This window comes from Anarhichas minor, unplaced genomic scaffold, assembly GCF_050575085.1.
Source record: "Anarhichas minor isolate MPS153535 unplaced genomic scaffold, ASM5057508v1 ptg000017l, whole genome shotgun sequence".
Classification (NCBI taxonomy): domain Eukaryota; kingdom Metazoa; phylum Chordata; class Actinopteri; order Perciformes; family Anarhichadidae; genus Anarhichas; species Anarhichas minor.
Genome location: NW_027466463.1, coordinates 9,872,016 through 9,890,000, shown reverse-complemented (window position 1 = coordinate 9,890,000; position 17,985 = coordinate 9,872,016). Strand labels below are relative to the sequence as shown.

Genomic DNA, 17,985 nt, shown 5'->3' with positions numbered 1-17,985 from the left:
CTCTCCTCTCCTCTCCTCTCCTACCTCTCCTGTCTCCTCTCCTACCTCTCCTCTCTCCTCTCCTGGGAGTGGAGATGCTGAGAGCCAAACCTTCCCTCTGTGGGAATATAGGATTCACCTGCCTCAGACACCAGCTGTTAACAGAGTGTGTGAGCTGCTGTGTGTGTGAGTGTGTGTGCTGGCTGCCTGTGGTATGAGAGAGCATGCATACAATGAAGGAATGACGGAGAGAGAGAGAGAGAGAGAGAGAGAGAGAGAGAGAGAGAGGGAGGAAGGGAGGAGTAGTGTTCAATAGAGGTTAGTGTTTATCGATCGAGCCCCGAAGCTCCGGTCAACGGACAGACTCCCCCGAGACTGCTTCATCTCTCTCTCTGTCTCTTTCCCTTCCCCCTCAACTATTCTCCTCCTCCCTCTGTCTCTCCCTCTGTCTCTTCTCCACTCTCCTACACACCAGATCAGTCTGATCCTTTCATGTGGTGATTCAGCGGAGTTCCATATTCGCACGGCCGCTGAATATTTCTGTGTTTGCCGTTAAACTGTGCAGACGGTCGGCAGAGACCGCCTCATACCTCATCAAAATGATGAGACAGTGAGGAAGAGTGGGGAGGGACTGAGGCAATGAATGAACCCGGCAGAGAGGGAGGCGAAACTAGAAAGAGGAGAGTAGAGATGCAAAGAAAATCATCCTGGAAAGGGAAGAAACGTGCAATCAGTTTGATTCTGTAATCTGTTTTACGTATGATAAATTCTCATTCAAGTCTCTGCTGTGGTCTTATGTTTTCCAGAGCGGGGCTGAATTTACTGGAGGAAAAAGCCAGGAAGAAACTGTCCAATCACGGCTTCAACAGCCTCAGCACTGCACAGGTCGGTCTCTCTCCCTGCGGTCTGTCCTGGTTCATCCACACACTCTGACAAACACTACTGTTTATGTTTTGTTTTTTTACTTTCCTGTTTATGTCAATTAGCGAAAATAAATGAGTCACTAATTAGCTGTTTCGCGCCCCGTCTCCAGATGAAAGCTCGCTGTAAGCACAGAGGCCGGCCCGGCGCCCTGAGCTCCAGGCTGGCCAGGCGGGTGACCCAGCTGAAGCAGAAGGCTGTGGCCCAGCGAGGTGCACCGTCGTCGGCAGACATCCTGCACTGCAGAGGGGCCCCTGGTGAGGAAGGCGCCTCCAACAGTCACCGCAGACAAGGAAGAAAAGGTGAGTACAGAGGGAGCATAAACGGTATATACAGACACTTGTTGTCCATTAAGTAGCCCCCTAAGACTTAACTCCCTCTCTTGCTGTTGGTCCATCAGACCTGCAGCTGGACTGGGCAACTAGTCAGACTGCGAAGAGGAAGAGGGGTCGAAAGCCCAAAGAGCTGATGGCCGTCAACACAAACAGAGCTCACCACCAGATCGGCCGCACCTCAGAGAAACAGGACGTTAGGGAAGAGAGGAGTGACAGCGAGAGCTCAGAGGGCGGTGAGTTATAATACAGGTCACACACAAGTATGTAGTCTGGTGTGTCCCCCAGCCAGCCAGCAGAGTTCACAGGCTATTACACATGTGAGTCAAGCAGCGCTGATTTGGCTGATGGCTCACAGAACATCAACCAGACATTGTGTGATTTCGCATTGAGAGTGCGTCACTGTGTTTGTGTGCGTGTGTGTATGCGCGCGCGCACACCCGAAGCGCCTGGGAAGTGAGATGTCTGCCATCATCAGGGGGCCCTTCTCTCGCTTCCCAGCTCATCTGTCACGCCGTTAAAACCGTTAACGACTTGCCACAGGCATGCAACACAGCCACCCCTGCCCTCAACGCCACACGGTAACGTGAGCCCACTCTGGCCCTGTTCAGAATCTCACACCCCGGTCTTCCCCTCTCTTCTTCGCCTCGCCAACCTCGCGAGTTGAGGAGAAACAATCACATTCCTCCCGACTTTTAAATGAATGCCTCAGAGGAGAGGCACGGTCCGATCTGAAACGAACAAAACTTCAGGAAATCTACAGTCCGATTGACCTTGTGGCCTTGATATCAAGTAGTGGTTGGATGTGTGTGTGTGTGTGTGTGTCAGTGTTTGTGTGTGACCGAAGCAAAGTGTTGACGAGAGCGCCGTGTAAGTGACAAGTGTGTCAGAGATGTGTTGACACCCGACACAACCCCCCGCAGTCAGCGGCACACAGCTGCCAATAACAGTCTGTGTTTCTGCCCGAGTTTGTGCACGCTGCATATGTGCAATGGTGTCACCGTTTGCTTCCCATCACTGCAGTTAGTTATTGTGCAGCTTGCAGTTAATGTGATAAAATGCCCCACCTAAAAACGCTCTCAGAGAAAAGTCAATCAACTGCCACTTTTCTCCGTTTGCTCATCTAACTTTTTGTATTTATGATGACGTAAGTTTAGCCGCAAGCTTGTGAACTGTGGATGCTAGAGGAATATTGAAAGCTTGCTGTCAATACTTCTCATCAAGTGAGTCCCGGGCTTTAGTTAAGAGTGTTTACATGCAGATCACTTGACGCCTTCTGACTGAGCATATTGATGTTGTGATTCCACAGAGGAGGACGACGACGACGACGACGACGACGACGACGGCAGCTACGCCAGCGAAGATGGAGCCGGTGACATCAAGATTAGCTCATCCTCTAAAGAAGCTCCTGCAAACCCTGGCGGGATTGTGCCCTTTTCATCGCAGTCCTCCATGCTCCAAGCAAACCAGAAAGCCAGGAGTAAGAGACCAGGGCCTCCCGATGAGACCTTTATACATGTCTTTATACATTCTGCTATCGCCCTGTGACTTTGTGACTTTCAGTGTTTCACTTGAAATAAACACGATTTCCTAGGTTTTAGAGAAATTTACATTCATTGAAGTTTTGAAAAGTTTCACAATTTAAAAGGATACACTTGGAAATGTATGGCAGTTCAGCTAAAAACAAGGTTGACTTCAGGTTTCGCCAACCAGTAACAGTGTTAACTATTTATTATGGATGGTTTGTGGTTCCATTTTCTTCTCATCTTTAATCTAAATTAGAGCAAGGAAGAAACATTGTCATATTAGTGATGTTGATAGGATGGCCAAGCAAGTCTTTCTTCATTAAATCACCTCGAACAATCTAATATGTATGTAATACGTTGTGTCGGATAACCGTTATGCGGCCTCCAAGACCAAGAAAACCTACATTCCTAACCTCGTATTAAACAAGATTTCTGACTGTTTATAATGTAATATCAGATATTGACAATTTATCTGCCAGCTCTAATTTCCATGATGTCACTTCCACCCTCAGGCATGAGGAGCGTGCCCCGCGCAGATCAGAGGAGAGTGCCCAGAAGGCCGAGCCTCACCAACACAGAAAGGGGACATCCAGTCCACCTAGGGACCAAAAGAGCGTCTCTGTCCAGCTGGGGTGTGTCGTCAGTGGGCTGCAGCTTTGGGGACGGCCAGGGGAACCATGGCTCTATGACAGAAGTAAGCAGGGCCAGCAAGGAAGCCATGAGGAAGAGATCATCGGGACAGGGAATTCTGGGAAAGGTGAGGACCGGTGTTGGGTGGTGACTTTTAACCTTACAGTGTAACAGCAGCTATTCAACGAGTAGATTACTCCCTGACAGCAGGGATTTATGACACTCTGTCACATTTACACCCTCAAAACTGGCCTCTTGCATTTCCCTCCTCAGCTGCTTCATCTGTACACTTCTGTGGAAATGATCAGGGGGACAAGACAGTATGGAATTATAGTGTTTCTGTACCCCTTGAAGACGTGTTGAACTTTTTACAACGTTGTACAACTTCCTGTACATGATACGTGTTGACCGTTTGCTCCTATGCTCCAGGAAATTCGCACTTTTAGGTCGTAAAAACATGCACAATAAAATATTGAACTTGAACATTTTATAGTTTATATCAAGAGCAGGAAGCTGTACAACGAAATGCTCTTCTAAAGTTCAAAATCCATTTAAGGGGGACAGAATCTGTGTGAAGTTCTGGTATTTTGTTTCCCGTGATCATCAACACAGAAGTGCATGAAAGAGAACTGAGAACTGAGAAGGGAAAGGTGAGATGCAATTGCCAATTTTAGAGGTGTGATGGAAAGGTCATACAATGAGAATCACAATAAATGACTGCTGTCACAGAGTTGTACGGATTGTAATCACATTACTCTTGGAATTAGTTATGGGTAAATGTGAGTAAAGGAAGAAAGATGACTCGGAGAAGTTCCCTCCCTTTTGGCCTGAGAAAGCAAGAAAAACAAGGAGGAATTCTCAGAAAAGCCCTCACGTCAAGTTCACTCCTTCCTTGTTGAAGCAAGCCGCACCCTGGCAGGACGTTTTTTTAAATCCTGTAGATTACAGTTGACAGAAATCCCTTACAGGAAGATGCTTAGCATCATCTGTAAATCAGTCACTTTGTCAAATATACAATTTGCTATTGTTGTAGGTATGTGTTTGCATGCCTGCATGCTGTGCTAACGCACCACTGGCCCGGTGTATTCGAGAAGGCAGCCGTTGGCAAGACACCCACATTCATTTTAATGAGAGATGCCCCGGGGTTGCTTCACTCTTTGACTCATTGTGAGGGAATGTCCAAAAACACATAACTCCTAACCAAACAGTGAGATATAAAGATAATGATTGGCCGTAACCCTACACACACCCATGCATGCCTGCACGCACACACACACACACACACACACACACACACACACACACACCACCAGCACTAAAGAGAAATAATCACCCATGCCCTCTGGTGACGAAACTTCTGCCACTAAAATATATGGTCTCCTAATGTGGAAAATCTACACAACACATGCGCGCACACACGCACAGCACACACTCACACACTCACTCACACGATTTCTCTTAGCGTTATATATTATGGTCTTTTCTTTAGAAAGCCTAAATACAAGCAGAAACCTGTCAGTCATCAGTCATCTTTGGATAGACTAGCCTAAACTGGTCTGGAGATGGATAGTATCTGGTTTGTGTGATTGTGTGTGTGTGTGTGTGTGTGTGTGTGTGTGTGTGTGAGGCTGAGAATGTAAATGAGGGTTCAAGTTTTTTTATTAGTAGGCGTCCACCCTACTGAAGTGTCCTTGAGCAATACACTGGTCCTACCTGTTCAAGTGCTGCGGTTATTACTGACTGAGACCTCTGACTTTTTAAGTGAGAAAAAGAAAACCCTGCAGGCTTTATTGAAGTATCACATTACAAGAGGCGCTGGTGCCTGTGGTTTCTTTTCACTGACGGATTCACCATTTCCGCCACATCAGACTGGAATCGACTTGATTCACTCACCTGCAGAGCCGGTTTACTGTGGATTAATATGGGCATATGAGGAAGTGTTACCGTATCCTGCTTTCTGCCTACTGATGTCACATCCTGTTTCCCGTCCAGGCCAAGGGCCACGCAGTGAGCCGGCTCCTGCAGAGCTTTGCAGCCGACGACGGCTTTCAGTTGGATGAGGAAAGCAGCTTCTCTGAGGACGAGGAGGAGGAGGAGGACGAGGAGGAGGAGGAGGAAGAGGAGGAGGAGGAGGAGGAGGAAGAAGGGGAAGAGGAGGAGGAGGAGGAGGAGGAGATGAAGTTGATCCACCTCCCTCCCAACATGCCATGCAGAATCCCTGGTAGGCATAAACAGTGACACCTCGTATATAATTACACACACGCATGCGGGTTTAAAAAGCATATTGGATCCTTTTCCCACGTGCACACACACCTCTTTCTCTGCCTTTTTATCCCTCCTTTTCACTTCACATAGCAATTATTCAACACACTCACAAGTTATGCATATCTCACCCTTTATCTTCCCCATCCATCCATCTTTCTACCACGCCCTCCCTCCGCAGCCCTGCCAAACTGTGTGCTGAGTAAAGAGATGTTGGTGGACGGCCTGAAGATCCTGATCTCCAAGGAGGACGAGCTGCTGTATGCCGCCTGTGTCCAATCTCTGGACCTGCCTGACATGTGAGTCCCTTCTTCCCTGCTGTGTCACCACAGAGGCAAAAAAAATGCATATCCCCTCACAAAATAAAACATTAACATTCCAAAGGAAAGAGCAGAGTGATTAATTTCACACAGCAACTGCCATATATGACTGCTGTTTATTCCGTCATCTATACGTCCCAATAGGCGATGCATCAACATTTGGGTGGATAACCACCTCAGCTTCACAATATCCTGGGGGAACCCTGGAGTTAAGTGCTAAAAAGACATATAGCAACAAGAGCCTTCCCTGATTTACAAAAGAGTTGAAAACTTAGCTTAGCTCTAGTTAAATGCCTGACAACTGTGTGAATCTTGACAAACAAGAAGTCTAGACTTCTACAAAGCCAACACACACAGCAGTGGCAGCCAACACAGCTGCCAGTGAAAAAAACAAAACTGAGCATGCATGACAAAATCCCCTTTTTGAAAAAGACAACCTTGAAATCTAACAGTGGGAAATTGTGCTTGAATTATAAATAAAAAATCAAAACAAAGTTTAGGTTCCTGAGGAATTCAATATTTGTTTCCTCTTAGATTCAGTGTTGTCATCGAAGGAGAACGAGGGAATCGCCCCCGGATCTACTCGCTGGAGCAACTACTACAGGAAGCTGTGAGTTTCAGTCTCCATTGCATCTATTACAGTTTACAGATTTGTGGGTAGTTGCTGGGTAGCTTTGACTAAAACTCAACCCGCGTTGATTTTTTTTCTCCAGGTGTTAGACGTGAGGCCCCAGAGCGAGGCCATCCTGACTGCAGGGACGCGAGTGTGCGCGTACTGGAGCGAGCGCTCTCGCTGTCTTTACCCCGGATACGTCCATCGAGGTAAGCGAGAAACACCGACGACCTGACTCTGCATACACACACACACACACACACACACACACACACACACACACACACACACACCGGTATGTTCCCAGCAACTTCATGTCCTCTGTGTTGTGCTTTAGGAGGTCCAGGTGAGGAAGAGAAGGAGGGCAGTGTGATGGTGGAGTTTGATGATGGAGACAGGGGTAGGATCTCCCTCGCAAACATCCGGCTTCTGCCCCCAGGATACCAAATCTGCTGTGAGTACGGCTTTAAAAAGAAGGATGGGAAGACAGGAACACAGAATATATGACCATCATTTGACAATCGCCATTTGACAACTCTTTTCTGTCAGGTGCGGAACCCTCTCCGGCTCTGCTGATCTCACCAGGGCACCGCGGGAGACGAAGCTCCACCCAGGAGAGGAGAGACACACACACAGAGAAACCAGCCAATGAAGAGCCAGCAGGGAGGCCCCAAGAGAAAAGACCAGGTGAGGGAGAAGGGAGCACATGCAACACTTAGTTTAGGACCGCATGTCCATCTCCAACAAACACATAAAGGTTTCAAAGAATTATTATAATTTAATCAGCTATAACACGTCATTAGTTTGATATGTGAAAGAAAGACCGAAGGCCGAAGCTTTTTCTTTTTCTTTATGTTGACTGAGAAGTACTGGTCTAACTAGTAAATGCATTCAGAGACACATATACCTTAAGGCCCAAACAAATCCTCATTTACAGTTTCAACTGTCAACCACTTATCAGATGCCTCCGAGTCACAGGAGAGCACTGAGTGAAGGTATATATACCAGAAGACTCGTACATTAAAATTCCTTGTTTGCCGCCTATCAATTAACCTCTGTATGACGACATTAATCATGCTTTTACGAGGTGTCATCATTGTGTTTTGTGCTGTTAAGCAACATACTGCATGTGTTACTCATCACAAACCCCAGGTGACATTAAAGCTGGAGGGAGAGACAGGTTTGCCAGGTTTGTTGTAGTTTGAGTAATGGACATGTCGAAACCTAGCTGGCTAGGTGGAGATCTAGGAGATAAAGATATTACGTTTCTTCAAAGCTCTTAGTTCCACAATTATCCCAGTCTGCTCTGAAGACCTGTCACTTCATATTGATTATAACTCCCCTCTGTTGCCGTCTCCTTTTTCAGTTGGCAGGCCGAAGAAAGTCCTCTCTGTGCCTAAGACGGCCAGCACACCTACATCAGTAACAGACAATTTAACCCAAGGCAACACTTCCTTGTTGGACTGGTCAGCTCCCAGGAAGAGACCGCCAGTTGACTTCTTCCTCTTCAACGGGACGTCTCGTAAGACCCAGAGGAGGATACGAGAGCGAGACTTGGGGCTGTTTCATCGACCCACCTCCCACCTCCTCGCTCCGCCGGTGCCTATCAAAGGCATCTTTGGCTCCCCTTTTGAAGGTGACTCATTCAGTAGCATTGCCAACAGCTACTCTACCTTCAGAAGCGGTGGAAGCTCTGGAGCGGGGCGACCGGTTGCCACAGTAGCTTCCACGGGCCTCCGGGACTCCTCGTCCTCCGTTTGCTCCTCAGCTGTCACCGTGGCAACGGTAGCTGGAAGCAAGAAGCCGGCGAGCGAACGCGACAGGAAACAGCTCCTGGTGAAGCTTGACCATGAGGGAGTAACCTCCCCGAAAACAAAGAACGGCAAGGCCCTGCTACGACTCGGTGGAAGTGTAGGAAAGGGAGGCAAGAGTGTCTCGTCCGCTGGACCACCGCTGCGATACATCCACCCTACCCTGATGGTGAAGGATGGCAAGAAGGGAGGAGGGGAAAGAGACGCCGCTGGGACCCGTCCTGAGCCTACTGTAAAGGGCGCCCCACCTCCGAGAAAGGATCGGCCGTCAGCAGGTCTTGGAGCCCAAGGTGGCGATTACAGTCTGGACTACCCGAGTGACTGCCCCAGCTCTTACTCTGAGCTGGATGAGGACGATGAGGATGATGGTCAGGATGCCGACGCACCTCAAAGTAGTGCGGCGGACACGTCCCACCCCGGTGGCCGCTTTCTTTCCCGTCTTTCTCCCTGCTTCTCCTCATCTTCCTCCTCCTCTTCCTCCTCCGGCTCCATCTCGTCCTCATCCCTCTGCTCGTTGGACAACGACTCCTCCTACTCCTCCGACGAAGAGTCCTCCTCTGTGCTGCTGCGCCGCGCGCTGCTCCAGCAGGACAAACGCAAGCACAGGCAGAACATGACCTCCGACCTCCTGAGCCCCGACCCCACCAACTCCGGCTCCTCTCCTTCCGCGTCAGCCCCGGCACATGGCTACGTGGCCAAAGCCGGCATGGCCGTCTCGGGGTCAAAGGGGAGGGCTGACAGAACAGACGACAGGAAGGAGTTCATGTCAAAAGGAAGTATGACGGGTAACAGTAGCACAGCTAAGAACCAGCTGAAGAGGAAAGAAGGAATTTCTAGCAGCCACCATCAGAGGCAGAGCAGTCCCGTGAGCCAGCAGACCAAACCTGCATCCAAGGACCCAGCAACAGCTAAGAGGCAACGGATGTCCTCACCTGAGCCTCTGACCAATATGGGGAGCCCCCTTCTGCCTGGACGCCAGCTCTGGAAATGGTCCGGCAACCCCACACAGGTAGGACACGCTGGGTTGTATTTTGACATGTTCTTTTTCCATAGTCAAGATGCTTTTGAAGAGTTATAGTATTTCCAATATCTCTCTTTTTTTGTGATTTATTTTCCAACTAAATCCCATTTCACTGAAATCCTGATTTAATCAGACAGTAATTTTTCATAATCACACGTTATTATCATAGTTATATGGTTTGAAGACTGCTGTCCTGGGTATCAGTGACCGACCCCACCTCGCAGCTGAAGTAGGTTACTGATTGTTGCGGCAGTTTCTGCTGTGTCACACCTTTGGTGACACAGTAAATGCGATGATCAAATATCATTTCTCTTTGCAGTGCTCATTCTGCCTCAGTCCTTTGTACAGATTGGCAACACTATGAGGCTTACCCTCCTGAATTTATTATCCTGATTATTTAGTCACGATCCCGAGATAACGGAACAAAACAGTCCGAGCGACCGCTGTCGCTCTCGGCTTCCATTCAGCCGGTTGTTTGCTTCCCAAACAGCCGGCTGCATGTGTCGACTGAGATGTGCAGCGGATGAAAAGACGGGGCAGAAATATAGGTGTGCTACCCGGGTTAAGGTTGCTGTGATCGTAATTTCTTCATGACTTTCAGTAGTATTGCCTTTATCGGGTTGTGAATTATTGATGTGCCAGAAAACATACTCCTGTAACTCAATAGGATCAGTATGTTATGATAGGTGTTAGGCATTAGCTATTCCTTGGCTTTGAAAGACATATTGAATCTTACCACACTTTGGTAGACTGGGTTTAGCAAAACAAACTAAATAAATTGATTTGTGAAATGAGGCTGGTGGTGAAATAAACCCTCCACACTGAATAAATTGACTGTGAGTGTTATTTTTACTCTCTTTGGCCGACAGAGGAGAGGTCTGAAGGGTAAAGCCCGCAAGCTTTTCTACAAGGCCATCGTGAGGGGCAAGGAGACGGTGCGTGTCGGGGACTGTGCTGTGTTCCTGTCACCTGGCCGGCCCCAGCTGCCCTACGTGGGCAGAGTGGAGAGCCTCTGGGAGTCATGGAGCTCCAGCATGGTGGTCAGGGTCAAGTGGTTTTACCACCCGGAGGAGACTCGCCTGGGGAAGCGACACCGCGACGGCAAGGTAAAGGCCAGGCAGCGCAAGCGGAATTTCTAAAATGAGAATGGTCAAAGTAACAGTCCGTGACATTTTCATATAAGTATATTACCTCTTTGCTTTTTATTCCCTGTTCCCATCTGATATGAATGGTTGAACACTCACTTATTTCATGGAACTGTTACCATTTGCAGATCTAAATACTCAGCGTAAGGTGGGTCTTTCCCACGGAAAAATGTCTCTGCTGCAGAGGAAGTCATGTGTTTTGCATTTCATGCAAGAACAATAGTGGTTTGTTTGGAATAAATGGGGAAAAAAAACCTTGGTAGTTAGCATGATCAGCAACATCCACCACGGCTGAGCAAGCACAAAAGAAAGTTTGCAGAAACGTAAAGTGCAGAGTGAAAGTGGCAAAAAAAACATTCTGACCACTTCTTCTGAAAGCAACATTTTGATTTTTTTATATTATCTTGCTGATTTATCAACCATTCTTCCCGTTTCTTTCCCAGAATGCCCTGTATCAGTCGAGCCACGAGGATGAGAATGACGTGCAGACAATCTCCCATCGCTGCCAGGTGCTCAGCAGGGCTGAGTATGACCACCTGATGCGCGATCGTAAGCCTGGCAGTGCGGCAGACGACCTGTTCTACCTGGCGGGGACCTACGAACCGACCACGGGCCAGCTGATCAGTGCGGACGGCATGGCCATCGTGTCCTAGAGCCACCACCAGCTGGAGAGAGATCCAAATATTGAACGTGAACTCTGGAGATGACTGCTTCCAGGATGGTCCTTCAGAAACGGAGCTGGGGACAGAGGGACACCAAGACAAAGAGTTTTGACTCTGCGTATTGATCCGTCCCTTGTAAGAGAAGGAGCTAGGCCACTGGATAAATCCCGACAGTACCGGCACTTATAGGAGCCCGGTTTGTTCTGGGGGAAAAAGTCTGATCCATGTCAGATTTAACCTCTTTATCAGATGTGGACTGAGGCCTCTTGTTCGCAACGAGAGTCTACAGCCTTCCCTTTGGCTGAAATAACAGATTTTCTCGTCGCTGCGACAAGATTACTGCAACAAAAGAGCAGGAACCAAGGACATGAGCACTTTGGAGTACAGTCGCTTGGATATGCTATGGAGGGAGGGTGTCAGATTTGGCTTTCTGAAACAAAGACTGACTCAGAGAGCGGGAGAGAGACTGAATGGTAAGCAGAGACTTACTGTAAACCACACTGGTTTGGAGGGTTTCAATGGTCTTATACTGGTAGTTTGACTATGACATCGTGATTGGGAGATCCCCAACAGGACCAAAAAAACAAAACACTGTAGTTCGGACTTTGTGTGTAAGTGCATGTATGTGTGTGTTTGCAGAGTGGCTGCGATGACCCTGTTAGGCATTTAATGAGCTCTAAGTAAATAGCGCTTTAACGTGCGTGCGTGTGTGTTTGTACTGTATGTGTGGTCGTGCGCGTGTTCGACCCACGCTCATCGAGCAGGGAGGACGTCACGACACACCGTCGGTATGTCGGTAACACTCTGAATATTAATCTCTCCTGTACTAAAACGTGCAGTTTTCAGCCGCGACTGAAACACGAAACGATTTCTTCTCCTGTCAAGCCATACACGTCAATACCTCTCTCTCGTACCCTCGTATTCGGGTGCGAAGACACATGTACAGGTAGTTGGATTGTTTATTTGAAATGTGAGTGCATGGTGGTGTGCGTGCGGATGGGCGTGTGTGTGTGTGTGTGTGTGTGTGTGCTTTGTACAGCATCATCATGTATAATATAACATGTTGTAAATAGTATACATATATATTTGTTCTTGTTTTTTTGTTTTCTTTTGCAGAGATTATTTTATTTAGATTTTTTAGGGTGTGTGGGTGGGTTGGGGGGGGGGGTCTGACAGAGGGAGGAGGTCGGGTTAGTCTGCTTCTCTCTTAATGCACTGAACAGGATTGGAGGTTTGGGTTTGCGGTCAAACTGTACAACTGATGTGAAGACATTGTGCTTGTAAGCCCTGCTTAAGGCGAAGGGTGAATATGTAGAAAGGGTGGTTGGGAAATGTTTTATAAGGAAATCAGAAAAAAGGCTCTTTTTAAACATGTGTCTAAATTCTTTTTTCTCTTTGTTTCACTCCGTTGGGTTTAAAATGTGCATTTCCTTTTTTTTAAACAAATACTGGAAAAGAAACTGAGTTTCTGCTGTTCTCCGATCCTAAAAGAATCTCGTTCTTTATCTATTTTAGCCTGTATACCTATATAAAATGTAGATATTTATCTGGCATCAAAAAGAAACATACCAAAGCACCTGTGAGTTTACGCTTCACCACGTTAGAAGGAAACATATGATGAAAAAAGACATAAAAAACATTCAATCAAATCTGAATCCGGGACCCCTGCAATCACCGAGCTGTAGAGTTCTTCTCGTTGTCTGCTCGCGTTCATCCAGCGTTGCTATGACAGCAACAATGTCTGCACGCTGCCCAGCTGATGCACTTGAGGTAACTGTGGCAACCAGAATGGCATCACGTGACTGTGAAGGACAATCAGAGCCAATCAATTGGACGATGTTGAGAGACAAAAAAAACAACAAGATAAGGATCAAATCACAAATTATGCTTCTTGTCACTTTTATTCCTGCTTTGCCAAAAAATGTGTGTTTTACGTTTGCTTGTTTTCCTGGTTTACCGTTGTCTTACTGTTTATGCAAGCCTTTGACGACTGTGTGTTGTCGGTGTATAGGATGTACAGGGAGGAAGAACATGATTGCCTTTTTCTTTTTTTTTTGGACATTGACTGACTTTTAACAACAACGTTGCTGTTACACTGCAAAGCAAAAGCTTTAAAAGGAATCTAATGTGAACTCAATTTTGAAATATTACTTTTATGGGTCTTTAATTGCTTCTTTTTTTTTTAAGCAGTTTTTTCTTTAAGAAACACTGGATTCAGTTCTAACCATCCTGTTTTGACATCATTGTGTTTTTTTGTTTTTAGACCCACTGGAAAACTGCTTTGTATTGTTGAGATAGCCTACTAAAATATATTATGTAATTTCAGTCATTCTTTGGAAATATGACTTAAATATTTCCTCATGTACAAAAGGAAAAATTATTTATCTTAATTTTATTGCCTTTTTGTGTTTCATTAAAAAAAAAAAAGATTCTTACAAAAAAAAAGAAGAAAAATACATCTTGATTGTTTTTTTCCGCTTTCATGCGGGGCGTGAGTCCTTTTGAACACGGCCTTGTGTTCATCAATGCCAATCATTTGTCTCCGGTAAGAAAATGGACCACAGAAGAAAGGGGGGGGGGGGGGGGGGGGGTGGACACGAGACGAGGAAGTTATTTGAAACTGTAGCTGTAGACGAAAGACGGGGAAGAATGAGGAGAGAAAGGGAAACTGTATCTGGCGGCATTTCGTGAGACAGACGGGCAGGATAGAGTCTCCTCTGGCTGTACAGGTGAGTCAGGTATTCAGAATAATAAAAACGGAACAAGACCATTAAGAGAACAAAGCGAGGATATCCGCTTTCATCCTGCCAAGATTTCGATGCCTCACTTTGTGCAGTGTGTGTGTGTGTGTGTGTGTGTGTGTGTGTGTGTTTGTGTGTGTGTACATACATGTGCTCATCAAACAGTAGTAGTAGAGAGTAGGTGTTCTGCTTGCTTTAAAGTGTGTGTGTGTGTGTGTGTGTGTGTGTGTGTGTGTGCGTAATGCGAGAGCTGGGAAGAACAGTTGAGGTTATCCGCTGCAGGGTGTGGAGTTTCTGGGACAAAGTGCGCAAACTTACTGCTTTTTATTTGAGGCTTCCTGTGAAATATTCACACCTTTTTATCGCACTGTAACTGGAGCCTTTGTGACGCGGCTTACTGCAACATTAAATTCTGGATGGAGGACAGGCCTTTACCTTTGACCTCGAATTACAGTGCGGTTGCCTCGTGCCGGCCCGCGAAGAAGGCTTTTAGCACAGCGTCGCCTTGAACGCCGGCCGTCAACTTTATTTTACTGAGCTGCCCTTTTAATGTCGGCCCCTTTTCTTCTTCTTTCTTTTCAGCCAGCGTATCTCTCCCTCTGCTTTACTTGTCAATACAGGAAGAGTTCACTCACATTTTTGTTCCTGAATAACTTTGCTAATGGTCCTTGGCCATAGTTTGAAATCACACACACATTCAGACTCTTTGTCCAGCGTGTGTGTTTGCTTTCCTTTTGTATTCTGCGTTTAGCTGTCTTGGCAGTTTAACTTGTTATTACAAAGATATGAAACGGTACACTTTCCAGTGTGACCACACACACACACACACACACACACACATTTGCACCCATTCTGCACACTGTTGGTCTTTTACATCGGCTCCTCAATCACCCAACGCCTTCAAAACACACAGACATTAAGTGCAGCCTTTGACTGCTTATCAGCAGGTTTGCATTGGGCTTATCTGGTTGACATTGTTAAACTACTTTACCCAGAATGCTGCGGGAGATAGGGGCACAATGGGAGGCTGGGGGTGCCCTCTGGGTTAATGAGAGAGGGCTTTCACGTCGTAGGAGCAAACATGCCACAAGCGCATTTCTGTGTGTGTGTGTGTGTGTGTGTGTGTGTGTGTGTGTGTGTGTAGGTGTGTGTGCGAAGGGTCAAGGTGTCAGAAGGTGTGGCAGTTTTTTTTATTGTATTTCTTTAGTTTTTTCAGGTGGAGGCTGGTGGATGGGAGCAAAGACCACATCTAAAGCCCCAGTCTAGATGAATCTAGATGCTACACAACGCGAGCTGCTCAATATGCATGTGTGTGTGCGTGTGTGTTTGTGTGTGTGTGTTATTACATGCTTGTATTTGTGCAAATGTGTGTATCTGTGTTGTGTTTTATAACATGGATGTGGAAAAGAAGCTGAGAGAGATGTGTTGAAACATTGAAACAGTACAAATATGGGGATTGAAAAAGGACCTGTGTGTGTGCGTGTGTGTGTGTGAGAGAGAGAGAGCGACAGAGACAGAGAGATTGTGTGTTGGGTGGGGGGGGCGGGGTGGGGGGGGGGGGCGAGGTTCCAATCCAGAGAAAGCCCTCCATTTAGATATAGCCTGAGCATGTCACTGAAGTGAATGAATGGCTGTCAGCTGCAGCGGGATGCAGCTTGTGTGTATGTAGATCGTTTGTATGCGTGTGTGTGTGTGTGTGTGTGTGTGTGTGTGTGTGTGTGTGTGTGTGTGTGTGCTGGGGTATATTCAGGTCACTCAGAGTGGGAGTAAGGAGATCAGCGGTCCTCTCTCTCACCTCATCCATTGTTCATATGAGCCACTGCGACCTCGCCACCGGAATCCATCTTACTATCAGTGTGTGTGTGTGTGTCCGTGTGTGCGCGTGTGTGTGAGAGAGACATTGAAGATGTCCGTATAGCCAATCTGACTCATTGTGCAACGTATTCTGTAGCAACAGATGGTAGGTTACATAAATCATAGATTCTTGGCCGTGTGGAAGTCTTGTCCAAGTTCTCCTAAATTACACCAACAAACCTCCACTGTTGTTTTTATTTCCCCCCCAATTGTATGACTTGTTTCACTTTCTGGCCCGTTTCACAGGATAAAGAAAATAATGTTATATTTCCCACAGATAAGTGAACCAAATATAGACGTTAAGGCAATATTTTGCTCAACAATGGAGCAGTTTCACCGATCTAAGACGTCAGAGGATTTGGTTTCCTTAAAGAGCTTTTTAAACTCACTGTTTAACATCAGTGTTCAACAATCAATAAAATCTATTGTCCAGTGAGAGTTTAAACTATTGGTAGTGGATCTATGGGTCAAATGATAAGAAATGTATCATCTTATTATCAAATCATACATTGTCTCTATTTTTCTAAACTAACTGTGTCTGGTGTATTGAGCTCAAAATTTGGGGGAAATTTAACACATGAGTTTATTTATTATTTACGATTGATAATTATTTATTGATGTATTTCGCTTTTTCAGCCACATTTTACAGGTTTTAATTGGACACTTTTTTTTCTCTCATTTTGCAGAATTACGTATTTTTATTTAACCTTTATCTACAGCTTATCTTTAGTGTGTCTTATTGTCTTTAATTTAATTAATTTACATTTAGAAAATAATAATCAGAATTTTGTGTGTGTATTTTCACTAAATATAGACGCTTTCTAGATAAGGAAAACACATTTATAAATCCCTTTGTAAATTACCAAATAATTTAGTTTTTCATGTGAATGACACAGTCAATGAGAGACCAAGGGAGGTCTTTTAAACTAATAATTCACATTTCAATTGACTTGCGTTAGAAGGCATAGGCATACATTAATACACTTATTTTTGTCAAAATAAAAGTCGTGTAGTTCCAAACATATTATTTGGAAACAGATTTTCTTTCCCCATTTACCCATGTTGTGCTTTAAGTTATAAAGAAAGAAGACAGAGCACAAAGAGTAGAAAGAAGAGAAGGAAAAAAGAATCTAAACAGTGACGAGGAGAAAGGGATTAAGAAGAGCAGGGGGACGGAGGAAGAGGAGGAGATGATGAGTGTTTCATAGACAGTACTACAGAGTAGTGGCTCTGGGTCATCTAGAGTCAAACTCCCTCCGTGACCTCCTAATCCACACGATATTAACACAAAACTGCAAAAAAAACAACACCACGATCATTTCCCCTCCTTCATGCAGGCAACACACACAGACCTACATCAGGTCGTGCCTTACTGCGAGCAGTTTTGGTGGTTTTCGCTGATGCTGGTATTTGATATTTGGAATAGTAGAGGCATCTTGGCCGGCTCAAGGCTGCCTGCTCCGACGGTCAGAATAGGTCAAACATCCTGTAAAGTCTTAGTGGACACAGCAACCCGAGCCACAGACGCCAGATAGCTGCTGCGTGGGAATGTGTGTGTGATATTTATGATACAATCTGGATGCAGGGTGGAATTTATATCTGTATGTGTTTGTGTGTGTCTGTGTGTGTGAGTGTGTGTGAGGCACTTGATTGCCAAGTTTGCCATCTCCGCCCTAGTGACAGCAGGAGAAAAGATATGTACAGTGTATTTATATGAAACAACTGGTGCAAACACACACGCACACACGCATGTCTCAAACAGCCCTGTATGTTCTTTCCTCCTGATGACTTGTCAGCTACACTGCGGGGGTCATCAAAATACCTGTAACTGTACACCTGTCTGGATGTAATGCGTACAGTAAATTAAAGTGAAACCTGAACCGTCTTTGAGGATTCATCTCCTCACATGCTTCTCTCACCACTTTCTAAATGTGAATTGACGGAACATCCGCAAGCAGGCGAGACAGTCAGGCTGCATTTCCTTACATTTCATCAGATTTTCTCAAAAGTATTGAACATTAAATTGATGCTGCACCACAAACTCACTGTAACCATTTTTTTTTTACACTGACAGCAGTAAAAGCACAGAACTAATTGCTAAAGATCGCTGTAAATGTGCATTTCTACGAGGACAGAAATGATCTGTATTCTAAAGGGGGAAAGAAAAT

General features: G+C 45.9%; 1 protein-coding gene across 1 annotated transcript in view; it reads left to right on the top strand.

Moving 5' to 3' along the window:
- bahcc1b (BAH domain and coiled-coil containing 1b) overlaps positions 1-13,167 on the top strand; it is a 50,531-nt gene extending 37,364 nt beyond the window's left edge. Inside the window, exons 14-27 of the mRNA XM_076093409.1 lie at positions 786-864; positions 1,013-1,202; positions 1,301-1,468; positions 2,542-2,712; positions 3,271-3,515; positions 5,381-5,609; positions 5,832-5,949; positions 6,505-6,580; positions 6,684-6,792; positions 6,921-7,037; positions 7,133-7,270; positions 7,950-9,403; positions 10,285-10,521; positions 11,004-13,167. Coding sequence (XP_075949524.1) covers positions 786-864; positions 1,013-1,202; positions 1,301-1,468; positions 2,542-2,712; positions 3,271-3,515; positions 5,381-5,609; positions 5,832-5,949; positions 6,505-6,580; positions 6,684-6,792; positions 6,921-7,037; positions 7,133-7,270; positions 7,950-9,403; positions 10,285-10,521; positions 11,004-11,213 — 3,541 coding nt within the window. The 3' untranslated portion in view covers positions 11,214-13,167. The remainder of the gene's footprint in view (positions 1-785; positions 865-1,012; positions 1,203-1,300; positions 1,469-2,541; positions 2,713-3,270; positions 3,516-5,380; positions 5,610-5,831; positions 5,950-6,504; positions 6,581-6,683; positions 6,793-6,920; positions 7,038-7,132; positions 7,271-7,949; positions 9,404-10,284; positions 10,522-11,003) is intronic.
- Positions 13,168-17,985: the final 4,818 nt, after the last annotated feature.